We start from the raw sequence: 22,434 nt of genomic DNA on the forward strand, positions 1-22,434 counted from the left end.
CAGCGATGGGGAGAAAAAGGTCTTTTCTGTGCTGGAGAGCTGAGGTATGTCAGCCACAGCTGTTGGGATACGGTTCCACCAGGAGGCTGCATCCTTATTGTGTCTGCGTGATAGTGCAGAGAAGAGGCCTGGAAGAACATCACTTTGGCCTGGCAGGAAGGAGAGTGAGATACTCCCATGCCTAACCTTGTTGTGAGGAGAGGAACACGTGTGTTCTGATGTGGAACTGGCAGAGAAATTTGTGGTCTTTCATGGTCTTCAAGCATAGTATCTCTTAAACCTTTAATGCAAGTTATTTTTGGTGTTAAAGTGAAAAACAGTGTGGGTGCAAAGATTGTGCTGACAGGTATTGAAAGGTGGCTGTGCAGCTGAGCATCTTGTGTCTTGGCAACATCAGTTGTCAGAGCCCAGCTAAAACAGCTGCTGCCCGCCACAGGGTAGCTCTGCAGTGGTGATGTAAATTTGTTATCCGCGGTTTTGATTCAGCTAGGGCATGTTGCTGATGTCTCTGGTCTTTAACAGTGCTTGGGATGTCCTTACAGCGAGTGGTGCCTATTGGGACTAGGAGCACACCACTGAGGAGCCTCTGTCCCCTCTGTGGAGGCGTCATCATCTCTGCATTTCCCCAGCCTAATTTCCAAGCTTGCAAAGGCTGTGCTCACAGTTGCTGGGATTCAGCTGCCCGCAGGTGACAAAGCTGATTGGGTTTGGGTTGTCAGAAACAGAAGAGTAGTAGAGGCTGGGCTGGGGCAGGCAGGGTTTGAAAAACCCCAGAACCGGGAAGTAGAGCTGTGTCTTCAAGCACAATTAAGTCGCACGTATATCTGACAACTGGGGATAGTGTTTGCTGAGACCTTCTGGGAGAGCAGTGTCCCTGCCCACACCTGATTTCAAGGATGACTGTTAATACTCTGCAAGACAAACAGGTGGAGGAGGATGCAGTATGCACAAACCTCCTGGCCTTGGCAGAACTGCTTTGGTGGGGACCGGACCACCTCCACCTGCTGGGGATGGGAAGGCTGGAGAGATGCCTGAAAACGGAGCAGGCTGAAACTGGCTTGCAAAAGCTGAACTATCCTCCCACAAATATTTAGTTAATAACTGCCAGTGCCCATTACGCTCTCAGGCTGCTGGAGGGCACTAGTGAAACCTTGCCACTGCCACAGCAAAGGGAGGTTTACATCTCCCTGCGTTCAGGAGCATCGAGTGAGCTACTGGAGCTGCTCACGCCGCGAAGAGCAGGGGGCATTAGCTGGCTAGTTGGAGGATGAGGAAGTAGAACGTGTACCTCTCAGGTGACTTCCCCAGAGCCAAACAGCCCAACATTCAACATGCCCTATCTCCCAAAACAACAGATGTCCAGGATAGATCAGGGCAGATGATGGATTTTTGAGATCTGGCAGCCAAACAGCCAAGTGTGTGCCAAGCTGAGAGGGAGAGGCCAGTGGTGTTGCAGGGGGAAGTAGTTTGCACAAACCTGAAGCATTTTATTCAGCCCAGAATGAAACAACCTCTTCCATCTTCCGGTTATTTCACTGGTGTTTTTAGGTCAACCTCTGAAAGAAGTGTAGGGGGGAAAAAAATGAAACATTTCATCCAGTTTGATTTCAGAAATGTCCATGCAAACCAGGCCTCCCCCACTGTATGTATTTCAGTCAAAACTCTGGCAAATGGGAGCTGTTGGTAACCATAGCTCAGGTTTGCCCCAGGCATGGCTGGCTCTGTGGCCCCAGTTCAGGCCCCACCTGCACCCACCTGGCTCCGTGCTGGCCAGCTGCCTTGCCTGGCAGCCTCAGCCCATCCTGACACATGTACCAGTGCTGCTGGAGCCAGCAGCAGCGAGAGCTGCTGGTGCCAGGGCTGAGCCTGGCCAGCTTCACCTGCAAACACCAACCAAAACCTCCTGTGCTGTGGGGAGGACCGTGATCCTCAGCTGCCATCTCCAGATGGCCATGCACAAGAGGTCCATGTTGGAAGGCCACACTGGCTGTAAGAGGGAACACACCAGGCTGCTCCGTGGCAATGGGACGGTGTCTCTTGCTGATGGTGTCCCACTGGGTGCTGGACCCCCCTTGCCGCTGTGGTAATGGGTGAAATGGCAGCACATAAGCCTCCCTTGCTAGAGGTTGGCTTGAGTAAGGGATGACACAAAGTACGTGCTCGTACCTTGGAAAACACTTACACCCTTCTGGAGACAGGACTAAGAAATCTCCAATTCAGCTACCCCAGAGGCTCAGCCTGGAGAGCCCCTGGTCTGAGGGGGGCCCGGCCCGATGCCCCCATCCCCTTGACTGACCCTGAGCCAGTGTGTGGAGCAGGGGGCGAGGGAGAGCTCGGACCCGCAGAGCTTCCCCCGGCTGGAGCCCAGACCAGCCGGGCCCTTCTCCTCTGCCCCGACCCCCGGCCCCTCCTACGTGGCTACCCCCTGCAGCGCTCGGGCTGTGGGGAGGCGCCCGCAACCGGACAGGGCCGGCCGGGCAGCGCGGGGCAGAGCGAGCCCGGGGCTGCGCAGCCGGGGTGGTTTCGGCCTCCTGCCTGTGCAGGCCCCGCTGGGGTCTCGGCGTCGCCCCTCGAGACCCCCACGGCCTCGGCCGCCCGGCGCCTGCCGCTCCCCTCAGGCCCCCGCCGGGGGAGGAGCCGCGAGGCCGCCCCGGTGGGCCGGGCCCGGGCCGGCCCCTTCCGGCGGTGGCGGCGGCGGCGATGGCGGTGCCGGTGCCGGCGGAGGCGGGGGGAGGCCGGCAGCGGGCCTTGGCCGCCGGCTCGCCCGTGGACTACATGAGCATCACCAGCTTCCCCCGGCTGCCTGAGGAGGAGGCGGGCGGCGCGGCCGAGGGCGGCCTCCGCGCCCGGAAGGAGGAGGACGCGTTCCTGGGCGAGCAGGACACGGGTGAGGGGCGGCGGCCGAGCCCGCCCGCGGCCCCGCATGGCCCTGGCCCCCTCGGGCCCCCGCGCCGCCTGCGGCCTCCAGCAGGCCGGGCCCGGGCGTCCCCTCAAACCGCAGCCCCTGCTCGGCCTCGGCCGGGCCCTGGGGCTCCCTCTCCCTGGTCCCCACGCAGGGAGCGGGGACTTGCCGGGCTCCTGCGTTCTCGTGTTCCCCGGCCCCTCGTTTACTTTGTGGGGCCGTGCTGGGAGGTGCGGGCACGGAAGATAGCCAGAGGCGCCCGGGGTTCGATATGGAGGTAGCGATCCCTCCCTCCGGGTGCGGCTGTAATAAAGTCAGGTGGTCCTTTGATCCTCGACAAAACCCTTTGCCTGTTTCTAATTGATTGCTTGCTTCAGAACAGTTCAGAGAAACGTTTTTTCTTCCCCATGTCATGTTTCTCCAAGCAATGTTGCCCTTTGCGCCCGGGGCTGCTTTGTAGCCTGCAGGCAAGGTCTCTGCCCTGTCGGCCCCAAAAGCCCGAGGCCCATGTTTGAGCAGGCCCCATGTGCCCCTTGTCCTGTCCTGTCCCGCTGTGACCACCGGGTGTGGTGGATGAAAACCACCATCGTTGCCCGATCTCGCCCCACGCCATCCTACGCGGTCAAGGCAAAGCCACTGCGTGCAGGTTTGCAGGAGCAGCTCTTCCAAAAGCACGAGGCCTCTCGTCTCGCATGTGGAACACGAGCAGGGTTTGGTGCGGTTTTGTCTGTGCTGTGCCCTGCCAGGCGTGGGGCCTCGGTCTCCCTGGGTGCCCATGTGTGGGGTGGCTGGAGGAGCTGCTGCACTCCTGCCATGTGGAAACTCGCACTCATCCGATGTTGTGTGTGTGTGGCAAAAGCCGGTGTGCTTCTCCATGCCACGTTATCTGCCGGGCCTGGCAGGAAGGGAACACAGACCTTTGGTTTCTACCGCCCAGAATATCCCATCAAAAGGAGGAACTCCCTGCTGTGCTGTCAGTGCTGGGGACAGACCCCTCCAAAGGACTGAACGGTCCCACGTTGCAGCACCTGCCAGAGCCCGTGAGTGGGTCCTGTCTCTGCTGTCCCTTCTGCAGCGGCTCCAGAGCTGAGTTGGCCCTGGTTCCCCAAAGCGCAGGTTCCCCTGTGAAGCCACGTCTCCTTCACGGCCCCCACGGAAGCCAAGTAGGGTTTGGTGGCTTCTCTTTCAAGCGTGGACATTGGTGGTGGGATGGGCACCTGTGCGTTGGCCTCACAGGCTGCTCCTTGCCCTCTGTGCTCCTGACTGACCCCTTCCAGCCGCTCCTGTCCCCAAACCGCGGCCCTGCTGTCCCCATGCAGCACCAGCAGTCACAGACTGTGACTTGCCCGAGGCCATGTGGGATGTCTGTGGAGGAGAACGAAGGGACTTCTGCATGGGTGGGAGAGGCCACCCTGGGGGGCCATGGCCTGTCCTCTCCTACAGTTGCTCCCTGGATGTTCAGGTCCCCTCGTGCTGGCCTGGCCTGTCACCAGCACTACAGGAGCAGAGCAGAGGGACGGCATCCCGGAGGGCTCGGGCAGAGGGGCCCAGCTTACTCCCCACTGTTTCCCCACCACTGGGGCTGGTGCCCTGCTGGGGGGTGCCAGGGGCTGTGTGTGTGTGCCCCTCCCCAATGGCACCCCTGCCTGGCCAGTCGTGGCCCCACCAAAGGCACCCCAGCCCATCACGCCCCCAGCCAGACCTCCCACTCTACCTGCACGCTGCAGGCCCAGCTCACTCAGACCAGACGTGCTGGTGAGGGGCCCTGCGTGCGCTCAGAGGCGCAGGCTGGGAAAGCCGAGCCTCTCCCAGTCGCGCTCCTAAATCACCACAGCATGAACGAGATTAAATTCACCCGAAGGGGATTCCCTGGCTGCAGGGCGTTTACTCCTGGTTGCAGCATCACTGAAACTAAAACTAACTCCCTGCCTGGTGTCAGGAGAGCGGTACCCAGGACGTCTTTTTAATGTCGTGGCAAGAACAGGGCTGGCAGTCCCCAGGGAGGTGCTGCCTGCCAGAGCAGAGAGGCACGGTGGGGAGATGGGGGATGTGGTGTTTCCTGCTCGCACCCTTCTCCCTTACCCCAAAGCTGTGAAACGTCCCCTGTGTGGAGGGAGACAAGCTTCTCATCTTGTCTTCTCCACTTGGTGCTCCTCTTCTTCCCACCATGGGTGTGTGGGGCACTGCAGCCCCCACTGGCCTCTGCAGCCCCCACTGGCCTCTGCAGCCCCTGAAAAAATTCTTCCAGGAGCCCTGGATGATGCCCTGAGCCCCTGGGTCCCACTCAGTGCCCGGCCAGGACGGGCATGTCCCCAGAGCTGCACCAGCAGCTCCGTGTGCCCGGCAGTGCCCATGCATAGGCAGGGCACGCTCAGCCGGCGTCCTCCCCGCCGCCAGGGCAGCAGCTGACGCAAGCAGAGATTTGAGGCATCTTTCAGAGCAAAAGAGAGACTTTTTTCATCCTGCTGAGCATTGTTTGCCGTCTGATGGGTCCCCAGCAAAACACTGCCCCATCGCATTTGCCATCTCAGAGCTGGGCGTTCGGCGAGCGGCTTGGTTTCGCAGTGGGCCTCATCAGCCAGAGGAAGCAAGAAATTAAATCAGAGTCTCCTGCCGTCAGAGTGGGTGGATGCCCCGAGGCTCTCCGGTTTGCAGGTTTGCTCCTCTCTGCCCTCGCTTTGCCATGCTTCTGTAGAGGTATTTCCTGTGCCCAGGCCACATGTTTTGCTTCGCCTCTGTTTCGCTCAGGTGCTTTAGCTCATGCATAGCTCCGAATAAGGCTGCTGGATTTTTTAAAAAATATCTTCTTAATTTCCTCTTCTTCAGTCCTGCTGCGTTTCAGAGACCTGTTTGCAAGTCAGTGCTGTATTAAGAACCCCTCCAAACGGAGTAGCAACTGTGGGCCCATCACTGAAGACTGATGAATGGTCTGAAATGGAGCAAAACTCAGAGGTTTTTGCCCCTCTTAATCTCCAGGGAAGTCCGTTGGGAATAACTAGAGCTAAAGGAAGGGATCAGTAAAATGACCTAAAGCAGCATCTGAGCCAGAAAGTCTCTTGAGAGCTGGGATCAATAGGGAAGGTAATAGCCTTGCTGGAAGGGGCACAGTGTAACGTTAGCGCTGGGTAAACACTGCAATAAGAGCCCCGTGTTGCTCAATAACTCACACTTGTTTTCTCCCTGCTGCCCACAAAGACCCAGACTCCTTCCTGAAGTCTGCGCGCCTCCAGCGCCTGCCCTCATCCTCATCAGAGATGGGAAGCCAGGACGTGTCCCCTCTCCGGGAGACCAGCAAGGACCCTTTTTCTGGAGACTGCAGCTGCCGGCAGGATGGGCTGACTGTCATCATCACCGCCTGCCTGACCTTCGCCACAGGGGTCACCGTGGCCCTGATCATGCAGATCTACTTTGGGGACCCTCAGGTAAGACGAAACAGTGGCTTTGCAGTCAGGCTTTGGCTCTGAAAATAGGAAAAGCTCCCTAACTTTCCTCCTTGCCAGCAGTTTAGTGGGTAAGTGCTGGTGAGCCCTGGCCAGTGTCAGTGAGACCCTGGGTACTGAGTCTCTCTCTGTGATTCTACCCCAAATTGTCTCAAAAACTTCTTCCTGCAGCTGGAGGTTGTTTGGAGAGGGAGAGCTGGGCTCTCGGCTCCTGCCCTGCGGCCAGGGCATGGGTGGCTGTGCCTGGCAGGTTTGGGAGTGCTGACAGGGGGAAACGGTCAGGCCCCCTGCTCTGTCTCCAGCTGTGGTTTGAGCCAGATGTGAATGCTTTCAGAAAGCAATCCTTAGTTAAGCAGTAAGCATCTTTCGTATGTCTCCACTTGGAGAGAGTTTTATGGATCTGTATGCCCAGGCTCACCTGTGGAAGGATCTGTCCCGGACCGAGCGGGGGAATAGATGAAAACAGAGCTGGACCTCCTGCTGGACCAGTGCTAAGTTGCAGAGCAAAGGCAGCATGGCCATGGGGCCATACCTTCCTGCAGCACATCTCCTGCCAAGTACTGCAGCCTGAGAAGGGCCAAGGGGCAGCCAGTAGTCATCCTTATCTTCTCCGTATGCTGCCCAGCAGGGCAGAGCTGCCTGCAAGTCCATGTGAGAGAGATGTGCTTTTTTTTTAGTTTATTGCTCTCATTGGCACGCAAAATGCAGCCGTTGGGAGTGGAGTGGCTTGGCCCCGCAGCTGGCTGCGGTGCCGTGCCGGGGGGAGGCTGTGCAACGTGGCCCCTTTCATGGCACCGCTGGAAGGGCCAGTCCTGCCTGCCAGCCTGCCGTGGCCCTTCCCTCTTTGCACTTCCCAAGGCCACTCTGGCTCATGCTGAGATGCTGCAATTTGTAGCATAGGCTTAAAATGAACCTTTTAAACCTTCCTGTGACTGCATTAGCACTGGTGCTGGCACCAGGGAAGGATGAGAACAAGCCGTGGTGCTGGGGGGATGCTGCATTCTTTGCAGCTGTATTCCCGTTTCCAGTTTCTGCATTGCTGCAGTGCAGTGACAGCACGCCGTCGCCCATTGCTCTTGAGGATTAGTCCAACCCTGCTCTGGGGTTGTGGAGGACAGAGTGAGATGTGGCTTACCAGCTTAGCATGTCTACTGTTGAAAGCTGGCTGAGCTGATGGCCACGGCTCCATGCAGAGCAGCTATGGCTGCCCTGGTGCAGGGATGTGCCAAGGGACATACTACTCCCGCTGGCATGTGGAGGCACCTGAAAATGCAGATCAGCCACAGCCTTGGTGCTGGCCTCAGGCTTCAGATTCCACAGAGCTGGGCGAAGATCTGGGCAGCCCCAGCACCCCTCCCCGGGTACAACTGCTCTTCTCTTCCGGCAGATCTTCCACCGCGGCGCCGTGGTCACGGACGCTGCCCGCTGCACGGCGCTGGGCATAGAGATACTCAACAAGCAGGGCTCCTCGGTAGATGCTGCCATCGCCTCGGCCCTCTGCGCGGGAGTCGTCAACCCCCACACGTCGGGGATCGGCGGGTAGGTGTTGATGGCTCACCCCTGTGCTGTTGTCTAGCAGGTGGTTTCCCCACCAGCTGAGACGTGCCTTCATGGTAGCCCGAGTCCCAGCGCATGGCACCAGGTCTCTGACATCAGGCAGCGGACATGTCCACATCTGCACAGGGATGGGGACCCTTCCTGTGCACCATGTTGAGACAGAGACCCCCAGGGAGGCAAAAGCTGTGTCTGCCATAGTGGCTGCCAGGAAGAGCCAAGTCTTAGGCTCGAGAGGGTTGAAAAAGCGACCACAGGCTCCCCAGCCCCTCTGCGAGTGTGCCAGGAGCTTGCAACACCCTGGGCTCAATCCCAATGCTGTCAGAGATTGAGTGCTTCCCTCTGTAAGTTCTGCTCCTGCTGCAAGAGGAAGCTGAGGTCTGTGCCTGGCTCCGGGCAGGAGCCAGGGGAGGCATGGCAGCACGGGGTGGCCTCCTCCCAGCCCTCATCCCCGGGGTGGCATCCACGTGAGCCTGGTGCTCTTGGCTCTGCAGGTGGTCTCGGGAGCGTTGCATAAAACGCCGCCACCTGATAGCTTCTCCAGGCTGAGCCATGGCTTGCTGTTGTAAGCAGAAAACCTGTTTTGTTGCAAAACTGCTCGGATTAGAAAGAAAATCCCAGATAGTCCGAGCCTGGCAGTGGAACAGAGCCAGTGGCCCTGTGGCCAGGCTGCCAGGGACTGATCCAGCCTCGCTGCAGGCTCAGCACAGGGGCTGCCTGTGTCCTGCACCGGCCGTGGCTCAGTTGTGCTGACTTGCTCTCTGGGGAAGGACGGCAGCGTTCCCATGCACCACTGGCCAGCCCTGGGTCACTGCTGAGGCTGGTGGCCGGCTAGGATGGCCCTGTCACGCTGGGACTGGCCCTGGCCTCAGTGGCACTTGTGCTCTTCATTTTGGCTTTCCGGCAGTGGCTGTTGCAGGGACAGCCGGTGCCGTGCCGTGACCCCCGTCTCGCTGCAGGGGTGGCGTGATGCTGGTCCATGACATCCGTAAGAACAGAAGCTGGGTGATTGACTTCCGCGAGGTGGCTCCCCTGGGCATCCCACTGGAGGGGGACCTGCAGAAGGACACCAAGGTGAGGAGCAGTGTCCCACGGCCAACCCCTCCAGGGCTGTAGCTGGCTGATGTCTCCAGCTCTCCTCTCCCCGCAACTCTCAGGCTGAGGGAGAGATGCGACAGGAGATCACATGGGAGGTTCCAGGCCCTACAGACATGGGAAGTCCCGGGACAATACTTCTTTGGCAGCCCCAAAACGCCTGGAGCCTGCAGGGCTGGGGAGTAGAGAGGCATGTCCCTCCAGCAGTGGGGGGCTGGGAGAGTCCCAGGAAGGAGCACAATCCCCTGTCGTTCTGCTGAGTTCTTTCTCCTGACCAAACTGGGGTTGAGACCAGGATTGAATTTGCCTCTTTCCTTCCAAAAACTTTTATTCTCTAATTTAGTGTGTTGCTACAGGCCTCTTCCCCTCTCCTAAAGACCATGCAGACACTTCCTATGTGAACATGACTTTCATCTCCTCCCTCTTCATGGGAAGGAGACTACTCTTCCTTTTTGTCCTTCCTATTTTACAGCCAGGTCTGCTTGTGGGGGTCCCAGGCATGATACAAGGAATGCACCAGGCGCACCAGTTACACGGGAGGTAAGACCCGGGCTGGCACAGGCGGGCTGTCCTCGTGCTGCCCAGGCTGTGCCCTGGGATCCCCGTGGGGGAGCTGGGAGCACACAAGCCCTCACCATCAGACCACATTCTCAGCCACCAGCCAAAACCATTAGCTAAGGCGTGCTTGGAGGCTTCTGTTGAAAAATATGTTCATTTTTTGGTACTTCATTTAACAAAAGAAAGAATTCAGCTTGGTCAGGTTTTCTGCAAAGCAACATCTTGGCTAACAAAACGGACAATAAATGTTCTCTTAGAAATAGGCGCAGAACGTTATCATCCATGTCCGTGTGTTTTCATTCCCTCTTTAGCTGGACCCCAGGAAGTGTGCCTGTCCCTGATGCCCTGTTGGGAAAGGGAGGGAGGGATCTGAATGACTAGTTCAGGGCTGGGGCCTGGCTTGAGATTTTGTTCCAGAGATGCCCCTTGCCCTGTCCTTGCACTGACATTCCTCTCTGCTGCACACCGGGGAGCACTGAGATGATCCTGCTAAAAAGAAACAACCCACTGAAAGCTCGGTGCTCCTTTTGGCCACCGCTGGCCCCACAGCCTAGTCTTCCAGGAGCCCCCTGACCACAGAGCTGAGCCCCCCTACCACCCTGCCCTGCTGCGCCCACCCCTCCAAGGCACGATTCTCCTTGTCCTTTCTCCTTTGGCAGGCTCCCGTGGTCCGAGCTGCTGGGCTTGGCGGCTGGTGTCGCCCAGGAGGGGTTTAATGTCACACATGATTTGGGTGAGTACGTGATGGGGAGCCAAGGGTGGCTGCTCAGCACGGAGGAGCACTGTGCTCCGGTGCAAGGCAGCTGGGGATGCAGCTGGTTATTCGTGGGAAGTTAAGGCTCTTTGGACCTGGAGGCGGGTGGTGTTGGGAGCTGAGCAGCACGTGAGCCACGGTCTGCAAGGGGAGAGCCTGCTGGCAGCAAGACTGGAGCCCTTTCCCAGGGCTGCTCAGGGCCAGGCCAGAGCAGCCCACGCTGGGCAGCTGCCCAGGGCCAGCCAGGGAAGGGCGCTGGGGTGTTTTGGGTTTCCTTCCCAGCTCTAAGGGATGCATGATCCAGCCTCCCTCTAGTTTTGAAATAGGGTGAGAGGCAGCAGCAAGGCTCCGACACTCCCGTCAGGCGCACAGTGGCTCCAGCTCCCCTGCACGTTCCTGCACCCTGGCTTTTCTGCATGTCCTTCCCCTTCTCGCCCGCAGCCAAAGCCATAAGTGAACTGAAGGCCCTGAACTACTCTGACAGATTTCGGGAGATCTTCATGCCGGATGGCCAGCCCTTGCTGCCTGGCATGTTCGTCAGGCGCCTGGACCTCGCGGCTGTCCTAGAGCTGGTGGGGGCAGAAGGGGTGTCAGCTTTCTACAGCGGAAACTTGACCCAGGAGATAATCTCCGAGGTGAGCCGGGTCTGTCCCCATCTCTGCCCCAGACTGCGCAGCGCGGCCCGGGCTGGGGTGCCATCTGCTTAGGGTGACAACCTGGAGATAAGCCATAGCCAAGTGTCAGCACAATGATGGGGACAAATCCGTGGAGCCTCCTTTTTCTTTCCTGTCCCTGTCACTGCAGTGGTGTAAGTGCCACACAGGTCACTTCCACAGCCTACAAGAAGTGAAACCTCCATCTCCTCTATAACCAGGATGGACTGTTTTTTCAAAGGAAAAAAATATCTCCATTTCAAGACCCACTCTGTGTTGTGCTAGTATTAGTGACAACCCCTTTTTCCCCATAACAAGAGGTGCCCCACTGTTGAGAAGCAAATTTTTGTTGCTAATGGGAGTGTAAGATATAGACTCCAGGACAATGGTTTAAAAATAAAACTGTGAGCCTTGTGAGCTGAGGATCACAGATGCTTGGTCCCACTTAGGGTTGCCCTAGTTTAACTCTTGTTGTTAGAGGTGGTCTGGAAAAAATAGCAACAACAAAGTAATTATCCTGGTAAAAAAAACAAAACCAAAAACTTTTATACCTGTGTAGCTGCAGTCAGGGTGGTTGGTGGCACCATTTTTCCCTACCACTGTGGTTCCAGTGATCCACCCTCAACATGTTGTCAGTAATCTGGAATGGGTTCATTCAACTCAAGCCTTAGACACAGTTCACCTGCATCACAGCAGAGGTGGAGATGAGGAACAGGAAAAGTCCCAAGCTTGTGGTGCATTTCCACAGCTAAACCCTGCTTTATCACCCTGTTCCCCCGACCTGAGGGCTGCCGCAGGGAAGCACAAACTCTTTATGGAGGAGCAAGGCCCAGGGTTGGAACACCAAAGACCCTGGCAAGCTCTGGGATCAAGGGTGCAATTCCAGCTTTGGTTGCAGAGCTGGCTTCTCAGAGCATTTATTGTTCCAGCAAAAAGAGGGCATCAATGTGGTGAAATCAAGTAAAGCTCCAAAATACGCTACCTTTTGTTTCCACCCTGTGGTGGGAAGGCACAGGTGCCAAAGAGTGGTCTCTGGGGAATGTGAGAAGGTGTCTGCAGTGTGTGGCTGACCCTTTCTGTGCCATCGGGCTCCTCCTGCCCCACTCCCTGCTGCTTCGCCTGGGCTTTCCGCTGGCCAAGCTCCAGGGAGCCAGGTCCTGGCACAGGCACCTGCCTGCTCATCTCAGCCGTTGGGTTCAAGTGGCCTGTGCTCTGGGACTGCTTTGGGAAGAGGCAGGGATCCCAAGTAGGGGATACATCTTCTTTTGCAGCTTTGGAATGGTTTGACATGCTGCCCCCCACAATGTGCCCTGCATTAGCTTTCCTGCTCCAGTCATTCATCCATTTCTGCCTGAGTAGGAGTTTTCTTGCGAAGTTAGCTGGCTAGTTTAGAAATCAGAGCGTGCATAGGCTATTTGTTCTTGCCCATTTGGGGATGGAAATCCAGAGGACTCGTAGCAGCTACTTACCCCAGCAGAACCTCTCACCAGGTTGTGTGGCTTCTCCTGCATGGAAGGAAAGAGTTGGCCCATGAGCACAGTAGCGCCTGCATGTTGACTGAGTATATTACCTACTTCAGGGGATTTTAAGATCAGCAGAGTGCTGATGGTCCTACCTCATCTCCGTCATGACTCAACCACAGAAGACCTGCAGTGGAGGGAATTGCTCATTTTTACTGTGTTCATGAAAATTACAAAGCCCAGTAAATTGTACCTCCAATTTGTTGTAAAATTGTACCTGCAGAGAGACCAAAGGTACAGCAGACCCACTATCACTTGAAATAATTAAAAATAGGGTAGGAATTGCATGCTAAAGGTTTCTAGTGATGGCGACCTGCTACACCCAGATTCCTTCTCTCCTGGATCCATATATATCTTTTATCCTGGCAGTATTCAAATGCTTCATAACCTTTAGCATACTCATGCTTGCCACCCAGAGAGAGAAGGCTGTGAGGCGCTGCCAGTCCCCATCCTCACAGGCAGGCAGAACGTCTTCAGAGCACCCATGGGTTGGGTGAGCTTTTGGAGGTGAGTTGCAGAGCCTTCCAGCGGTGGTGAATGGTGAGCCACACCACCAAGGCCATGAAAGCACAGATTTTCAGGGTATCCTGAGGAACCTGGCGCTTGGCTCAGGAATCTCAAGGGTATTTGCTTGACAGTGCAGTGTGTGTTCACCTGGGTCAGCACGAGGAACACAGAAAGCCTTGACCCAGCTTTCTCGGTGTGCGCTGCTTTTGCTCTCCTATGCAGGTCCACAACTACGGAGGAGTCTTGGTGGAGGAAGACTTCAGCAATTACAGTGTCACGGTGGAGAACCCCGTCCACACAGTCTATCGAGGTAAATGCCTGACCCATTGCCATGCGACTCCAGTTAAAAGTTTGCTTCACCTGGCAGGAGGTGGCGACAGTATTTAACACGAGTTGAAGTCAAAGCTGCACTGAGGCATCTGCAGAAAGGAGTTTTGTGCTATTGCCTGCTGACACTGATGCATTGTAGGCAGTTCAGGAGGTTGTCAGCACTTTGAAATGGGCCTGTTTATATCTTGATAGTGACCAATGGTATTTTGATAGTGTAAAGATGCATCGTGATCACATATTGATGCAATGTCTAGGTAGAAGCTGGACCATAGGCTAGCACCTACAACTGAAGACAGTTCTCAAAGTTGATCTACAAAGGAGAAAAACTTGCTTTATGCAAAATGTTTCTAAAATGTCATTCTTTTCTAGGATTCCCTGTATTTACCTTCCTTGTGGCTATAATATTGCAAACCCATTTTATCTCCATTCTTCCATACTGCAGTCCCGGCACCAGCCAGCCAAGCAACAAGAACTGAATTTCAGATGTAGAAAAAGCATGCCTATTTGGGCTTCCTTCAGCCATCATAAAGAAACAGAACGATACAACAGGAATGTTTTGGGAAACCCTTTTCACATTCTTTTTTGTTGCTTTCCGTTATTTCCCGTCAAGTCTGGAAGGGTTTCCCTGTCCTCAAGGACACTAGCTTATGGGAAAGTATTATAACTGGACAGTATCTGACAAAAGCAACTTAATTCCTCTCTTCTTCCCTTCACAGGTCATCTTGTTTTCAGTCCCCCGCCTCCACATGCAGGTCCTGCACTGATCACAGCACTGAACATCCTTGAGGGCTTTAACATCACAAGTCAAGTATCCAAGGGGAATATCTTGCACTGGATGGCAGAGGTAAGAGGACATTCAACATTTGGCTGAATTTCTTGTGCTGCTAGAGAATAATGTATTTATTCCTTGGTTGTACAAAAACGTTTGTAGGTAGTTCCCTGAGGAGAATGAGCAAATAGGCTGCTAAGGTGTAAATCTGAGCTGTGCTGCTGCCTCAGGTAGGTGCAGATGCTGGAGCTCCTGCTCAGTTGAGCTCTTTCTTGCTTAGGCAGAGCTTTTTCAGAAGAACAAACTGTGGCTTTTGCCCATTTCTTGTATGCGATCATGTCTTCAGAATGAGCCCACAGCAGCTTAGGGTGGTCCCATCTGCCTCCTCCACCTCTTATGCTCCATTGGCCCTGGCCATACCTGGCACTGCCTGGGCACCCCAAGGAGAGTCAGCAATGGGATGCTGCAAGCAGAAACCTATACGTGGCAGTGACAGGGAAAACTGACCCAACACTTTATATATTTTTAAAATCTTTACATTTTAGCCCACCTTATGATCTCAGTAGTCCAGATCATGATTTTTCCAGTATTTAGGGCTGTCAGCTGTACCAAAACAGTGCAGCTTCCCAGGAAGTCAAGCAAGTGCTTTGTAAGCAGAGTTAAGTTCTGAGATGCTTACCAGATCCACAGCTGGGTTTTGCAAGTTTGGAATTTTAAGCAAGGATATAACCACATCCTTGTAGCAGTCAGGACAGTGGGTGTTACTGCCTCTCAGCAAAAATGCAACAACTGGAGGCGTTACACTCTGCTAGGCCTGTGCAGAGCCAGAGGAGGTTGACTCACCTAAGTTATTTTTGAGCTCTCTTCAGAAAGCTTTATATGAATCTCTTTGTTCTACATTTGCACCAGGCCAAGAGTTTCACCCATGGATTATCATGTCCCACCTGAGGAACAGCAACCTCCAGATAAAGGGCAGTCAATTCAGAAGGTGTGTAATCCTGATTACTTGGGATCACACAGCTGAACACATGGCTGAGATTCAGTGCTAGGTCAGCACCAGGTAGTCCAGCCCTGGGACAGCCATGACTAAGCTGTCCTTAACTTCTGCCTGTGGGTGGACGTGGTCTGCTTGTTTCAGTGGAGCTCTTCCTCGGCCACCAAGCCTCTTGTACATCCTCCATATGGTATGGTGGTCAGGAGACAGTTTCATGGAAACACCACCTTCTCCATAAGTTAATCATATTCTACACCGTACATCAGAAGATAAATGACTACACTTCAGGAGAAATTGTTGATACGTGGCACATGTCAAAATAGAAGTCATATCTAGCTGTCTGCCTGCAGGGTAATGTACAGTCTTGAATCTTGAACGAAAATGGCATGACCTGCAAGCTGAAAGTCTAGTGTGTTTCTATTAGGCACAAGCTGGCTTGATTGAAGATCCCATTTCTCCTTGTGGCTGTCCTCTGGCTACGGACTGTAAAACCAGGGCTGGATAAACTGTGTCTTTTGAAATTGCATCTTCCCATTTTTAATGGACTGGCTTAGGCAGGATTCTGCATGTATGAGAAACCAGAGCCCTTCCTCTTTTCACACCATCATTCCCTTAAGTGTGCTGGGACTAACGCTTTCTGTTCAAACACTCTGGATGACTTACAACTAGGAACGTGGGTAGCAGCTGGTGAGCAGAAGAGCTCATTTCTGCTCGGCTGTGGTGCTGTGCCAGTAGAGCTTCCATCCAGAGGCAATGGCGAGCTCAGGACCCACTGTCCCGCTGGGATTCAGTGTGATCTCTGCTGTTGTGGTGACCACTCAGGAATGGAAATAGAAAGTAAGTGGCATCCTGGTGACCTGTTTGCCAGCTGGCAATGCAGCTGAACCACTGAGCTGGACTGAGCCAGCTGGTCAGCTCCTGCCAGGCTTGTTCCACCTTGTACAAACACTGCTGGGTACACTCAGGTCCCCCAGCACACCGTTTGCGATGCCAAACTGATGCCCTTTGGTCCCCATACCCACGTGTGGCAGCCCTTTGCACTGAGGTATGTCTAAAACCCTGGTCCTAGGAATTTTTCTTCATAGGCTTTAGCCAACATGGCAGGAGACCAGATACCTCTTCCTGTTTTGAGTATCAAATGTTTTATTTCCAGGACCACCTAAATGTTTGTTTGTTCTTTCTTTCTTTTTATTCAATTTAGACATTGAAAATAGCCTTGAGTCTAGCTAGCAACCTGGGAGACCCATCTGATGATGTGTCTGTCACTCATGCTGCAGAAGGCATGGTGAGGTAGGTCTGAGGCTGACAGGCATGGTGACAGTTTTAAGATGTGTTGTTCGGATATCATTCCTGGATTTGCTCTTTTCGGTGCACAGGGAAACCTGAGGTTTTTCTAACTCTGTTTTACTGAGGAAAGGTCAGTCCCTGAGTATCCTCCTGGGGCTCACTCTTCCACAAGGATCACAGCTGATACCACAGGGCTCTGGGGATGGGTTGTGGGATGTCCTCACGCAGAGGTTTCCTGGAGCCAGCTTGATCTTGAGGGTTCCTCCCACCTTCTCACCCCTCTAAATATTCCTTCTCAGCAGGTCGGACAAATGGCCATCCACATGGTCACGACCACACATGGAGTTTCTGGCTCTCCCTTTCCCCCGTGGGGCTCGGTGCCTTTGCAGGACACCCAGACATGCAGGAGAGGCCAGGCCTGGGGTTTCAGCCCAGCCTCCCACCTCAGACCCAGGTTTTGCCACGGTTGGTGGCCAGAGCTGGACCTGACTTGCCCTTCTCCTGGAGGACTGGCATTCAGCCTGGTGGTGCCACCCCTTGTCCATCAGGGGTGAGTTCACCGCTGTAGACAGAGCCGGGGGGGTCCAGTGCATTGCCTCTCTGTGTGGGCTGAGCCATCTTGTCTCCTTCCATCGGGTGAACCGAAGGAGCTCCCTGTGCTCAGTGCAAGTGCCCTTAGGGAGACACTGCCAGAAGCTGTGCAGATGTACCCCCACAGAGAGACCAAGAGATGTTCACCTTCCTAGGCCCATGGCTTTCTTTCCTCTTTCCCTCCCTCACTGCTGAAGTAAATCAGAAGCTAACTCCCTGCGCCAGCTGATTAATGACTCCCAGTCCTTCTCATCTGATCTCCACATGCCTCACTTCTCGGCGGAGAGCGGACCCGCTGCTAGCCAGGTCCTTGTCATGGGACCTGATGACTTCATCGTTGCGGTTGTAAGGTAAAGGATTTACTTCTTCTCTCCAGAACATACTCAGAGGGTGGGAGCAGGGAGAAGAAAGCAGGTTCAACAGGGCAGGGTGGGACCAGACCTGGAGCACCAGGTGTCACGGTGGAGAACCAGCTGGGCTGCTCTGTCCCAGTTAGTCCTGCAACAGGAGAAAAAGGGAAGAGGGGGTGATGTGTGAGCTGGTGCTGCTCTGCCCTGTGTGATCCTACAGCCCTCTCAGAGTGAAACGTGTCTGGATTGGCCTGAATCTGCTCCCTGGAGAAGAGGTGATGGCCAAATCTGAGGACTGATGGGGGCAAGGAGACAGAGCCATCACCTAGAGGGGAAGCCTTAAACGCACGGAGGGACGGAGCTGCTATCACCCACAAGGTTCCTGCTCCTAAGTACATGGAGACTTTCACTCCTCACATCTAAATAGCCCTAAAGAACTACCGAAGAGTCTCTGTCAAGCCAAGATGGGACAGAAGATTGGAGCCCTGAAAGCATCAAGGTGCACAAAAATCTCTGGGAGGATTTTAATGAGGTTTCTTCCTGTTTCTTTTCAGTTCTTTGAATCGTCCCTTTGGCAGTGGAATAATAACACCCTCTGGAGTCCTCCTGAACAGCCAGATGTTGGACTTCTCCTGGCAAAATAAAACAATGAACCACTCCATTCCTAGGCCGGTAATTGAATGACATGACAAATTCTTTATCTGAGCTGTCTGTACCATTTTTTTCAGTTTTATTCTCACCTCCACAACAGAGAGGCTATTTAATGCCTTATTAATAACTGAGAGACAACAGTCTGTAGAAAGCTCCTATTTTTTCATTATATGAGCCACTGTAAACAGAAGCTTTAATGTGTATCAGTTATCATTATAATGCAGTTTTATCAAACGATGGTGCACATCCCAGCTACCTATTTTCCCTGCAGTCCAGATGCACTTCAAAACAACCATCCTTTTCTGTGGACTTCAGTTAAGGACTCTCTTTATGAATGGCTCCTCTGCAGGTTTAAAAGTAACAGCAGGAAAAAGATCCTTCAGGTCTTGGAAAGAAACAATTGCAGACCAATACTGGTGGCTTCCAGTGCCGCCTTGTTGTTTCTCCTTACCGCGTATTGTAAAACCATCCCACTTTGCTGGGTTGGTACTTCAGAAGTGGGTGAATGGCTCCGTATACCCTCTGTAAAAGAGAGCCACGGCATGAAATGGGACGGATCCTGTTAACCTCAGAGAGCATTATCACAGCAGTGAGGGTGTCAGCCCTGTAAAACTGCACAGGTGTAATTGCTGGCTGAAGCATAAGGAGTAAGAAGTTAACCTGCGCAACTTGAGCACCAGCTTGTTGAAATTTTTTGGTGTGTCTTTTCTTCAACTGCAGCAAAATCTCATTCAGCCTTGGAAGCGGCCCTTGTCTTTCCTGCTGCCCACCATTGTGAGACCATCCGAGGGGATGTGTGGGACATACCTGTGCCTGGGAGCCAACAATGGCGACAAAGCCTTGAGCAGCATCGTTCAGGTCAGTGCTGCGGCCGGGCACCCCCCTCTCAGAGCGGCTGTTGAGCTCAGCACTGAGTAGGGTCCCCTCCTGCAGTACGGGCTCTCCCTTCCTCGTGTCCCAGGCTGTGTTGAAACTGGTGGCCACAGGATTACCATTTCAGTCTTTGATGTTACCGGTTCCACACATTTGGTTTTTCAAATCTCTAAGAGCTACCGGTTTAATGATCTTGCACCTTTCCCGGTGGCACCGCTCATAATTGTAGAGGAAGTGCACCTTGGCAAAATCTATAAAGGTTTTTGTGTCATTCTAATACCTGTTCAAAGCTCATCTTAAGGATCATTAGGAAAAAAAAAGGAGCATTTTGAATTCAAAGAACTGCAGGAGACTGACAGCCCTTTAGCCCTTTTCCCCATGTAAAGCTCCTTTTAGTGCATTCCTGGCTAAATTCCTCCCTGCTCAGCACTTGCTATAAATTGGGCAGCTTCTCCTAATTTATCATTTGTAATGAGGTGAAGTACTTGCCAATAGCTTGACTTCATGCACAAGAGCAATGGATTGCTACAAAGAAAGGTACAACAAGAACGGCTCCCATTTTCCTTACCCTTTGTAAGGCATTATTCAGAGCAAAACTAAAGCTGAGCATTGCTTCCTAATGCTTTGTTTGGAGAAGTCACGTGCTGAGCTTTTGGCTGCAACAAACACGTGTTTAGAGATTACATCACATTTCAGACACAGAACTCTCCTAATTTAGCAGGAACTGTGTGACAAAAAGCCCACGCAATCCTGGAAAGGTACGACTTTTCCATCAACACTCTGCAGGCCATATTTCAAGGGCTTCTTTGTATGTGCAAAACCCTGCATTAGTTCCTGCAGTTCGGTAAACAGTTCAAAATCTTCTTTGCCTGCTGCATCTGCAGATGTTGGAGCCAACAGTTAGGGGGATGCTCGGGAAGTTGGCTTCTCCTGTTCTCATTACTTTTTTTTATTATTGAGGCTCTTTTATTCTCTTGCAGGTTTTGGTAAACGTTTTAACATTTAACAAGAATCTGAGTGAAAGTTTGTCACTTGGTCGACTTCACCCACAGCTTCAGTCCAACACCTTGCAGGTTGACAGTGAGTATGGACACTGGGTGTGGTACAGATCTAGCGTGTTTAGAAAAGGAGCAGGATCTTCCTTAGCACAGTGCTGTGGAAGTGCAACAGCCCAGCGCACAGCGCACTGTGTTCTAGGTTCCCCAGTGGGTGTGGAGGATTTGGGGGAAGACAAAAAGCAGCTTCTTCAAAGCTTGGAGCCCCTTCTGAGCCATGCCTTCTCCCTCTTGTCTTGGGAATTCCTGGCCTTCCAACACCACCTGTCCAAACTCTCACAGGTTCTTCTCCCCAGCCCTCCCTCTGTCCCAGCTCACCTCCTTGTAGAAGCCTCGTCCTGTCCTGATGCCATTGAGGATATCCAAATAAACAGGATTGCAACCACAGCCTCACCCAGACAGGTCCCGAAAGCCAGCAGATCTTCCTACGCTTTATTACCGCTGCCATAAATGAAATATTCTTTCACTTTCCAGTCCATGTCCCTTAGCTCCACCAGCTGGGGAGAAGACAAGGCTTATGGCAAGGCTTGTAGCTTGACAGTGCTGGAATCGCAGCATCAATGCTGACGCTCTGGAGACTGTACTGCCAGCTCTTGTCCTTGTTATTACACGTCTTGGTCTATTTGGTGTTTTTCACAAAGGCCCATACCTTACCAGAGTGAACCATAAGTGAAATTTGGTTCTCATTTCACACAAAATAGACGAAGTTTCTAGGCCTTCCCATTTCAGAGGAAAATCTAAAAATGTCTGTTTGTGACCTGCAGACTTGGAAACTAGGATGTAATTAAAACAAATCCAAAACTTCAAAAGGTCCCAATTTGTGGGTTTGGACATTTGATATCGACAAGATATACGTTAAGACACATCTGCAATGTGTATAGCTTAAATAACTGTGGGCTTTCTGTGTGCCTGCTCGGTTTGTCCAGCTGCATTCCCAGCTTCGTATCCTCGGGCACTCCTATTCATACAGAAATTACAAAACGTCAAATAAACAAAATAGAAGCAAAAGGGCAAACAACCGAAGGTAGATGGCTGGAAGATTAAGAAATATGTGAAGGGGAAGTTGGAAAGCTTATCACAAAGTCTGTAATTTGTCAACTTGTTTTACTATTGTTTGTTTTGAGCTGCCTTGCATCTTATTTTGACTAATAGCTGTTAATACTACTATTTGTAACTAAACCCTTAAGAGCGGGGACTGCCTCGCGTTCTGTAAGAAGAATAACTACAATAGGTGCCAACAATGTATTTTCCCCTTTTTCCAAAGAGGAGGATCTTCCACATCTTTAAATAGTGTTTTGGGTCCTCTCATTTCCCCCACCGCACAGAGCACTGCCCAGCTGGGAACAGCCTTTGCCGCTGAGAGCCGAAGGGCCGCTCCTCGGCGCGGGGACACCTTCTGAAGAGGCTACAGGCAGTTTCCTTCACACTGCAGATCCCAGCAGGGTTAGAACAGAGCTTTGCATCACAGGTAACAGTGGTTTCAGTTACAAACTCCTCTTCTAAAATCCCTACAGGTGAGTTTCCTGAAGAAGATATTGAATTTCTTGTAGCCAGGGGCCATCAAGTGGATAAAGTCAAAGTGGTCTCCCTAGTTCACGGGGCCAGGAGAACCAACAGTTTCATCATTGGCCTGAAGGACCCCAGGAGCGTGGATGCTGCCGGAGCCACAATATTGTAGCACCTCCCGGATGGCGTGTTCACGGAATAAGGTGCAGACAAATCAACCCAAGTGACGTGCATGTTCTGAAATGGCCCCTTCTCCATCCCCGGGGTGGCAGCCCGACATACACACTGCTGAGTAGAATTTCTGCATCCCCCACCCAGGATGACACCAGAGGGGCTAGCAGCACCAACATACAGCTCCCTGATTTTTTTCCTTTTAATTGTAAATTATTTGAATTGCAAGCAGCCCAGTCCTTGTTACAGGAATGCAGGGAGCCCACTTTTCCTTTGGCAGAATCTTGCTAATAAATTCAGCCCAATTCTAGCCAGCATCTTAATTTTAGTGAGCAGGAACATCAGCAAAGGAAAAAACAGCTGATGGCGATATTGTCATCTTCGTCTCCCTGTCTTTCCCAAGTTCATTCTTTGCCTCTTGTATAAGCCAATAATTAATACATCCTACTGTAGTGTTTGTAGGTGCCTGTAGCTGGAATATCAGGGAGTCCTTTAATACTCCATGTGGGCCAGCTGACTTTTACCAGCATGCAGCTGGTAATTCCTGTTAGTCCCTTTTCTCACATCACTATGTACCTTGAATTTCGGCAGTAAATATTTTGAATCAAGTCACTGTGCAGACTCACTGGCAGTCTGATTTTGTAACTGGAGCAATGCTTTTCAACTTCTAACAACTTGTGGACCCTCCAGTTTTCTTACAGAGATTCAGCCTCCTCCATGGTGAATTTAAGCTTAATTTTCTTAGATACTTTTTGGAGATATCTTAGCAGTACTCCACAGACTTGTAAAAATCCACAGATGTGAAAATCCACAGACCACGGACTGAAAACCACATGGAGGGTGTTTAGGTAGGTTCAGGGCTTTCCTTGCACTG

At 52.9% G+C, this 22,434-nt stretch overlaps 1 protein-coding gene across 1 annotated transcript; it reads left to right on the top strand.

Moving 5' to 3' along the window:
• Window positions 1-2,700: 2,700 nt before the first annotated feature.
• Window positions 2,701-21,601, top strand: GGT7 (gamma-glutamyltransferase 7; the record flags this gene model as incomplete). The annotated part of the gene is made up of 15 exons (XM_082007114.1): window positions 2,701-2,887; window positions 6,098-6,324; window positions 7,730-7,881; window positions 8,856-8,970; window positions 9,464-9,531; window positions 10,209-10,282; window positions 10,745-10,938; window positions 13,206-13,293; window positions 14,030-14,157; window positions 16,278-16,366; window positions 17,152-17,304; window positions 17,859-17,976; window positions 18,676-18,813; window positions 19,809-19,908; window positions 21,398-21,601. The coding sequence occupies 15 exons, from the start codon at window positions 2,701-2,703 to the stop codon at window positions 21,559-21,561; spliced, it is 1,995 nt and encodes a 664-aa protein (XP_081863240.1). The 3' UTR covers window positions 21,562-21,601.
• Window positions 21,602-22,434: the final 833 nt, after the last annotated feature.

This window comes from Phaethon aethereus (genome assembly GCF_964289735.1).
Source record: "Phaethon aethereus genome assembly, chromosome: 16".
Lineage (NCBI taxonomy): Eukaryota > Metazoa > Chordata > Aves > Phaethontiformes > Phaethontidae > Phaethon > Phaethon aethereus.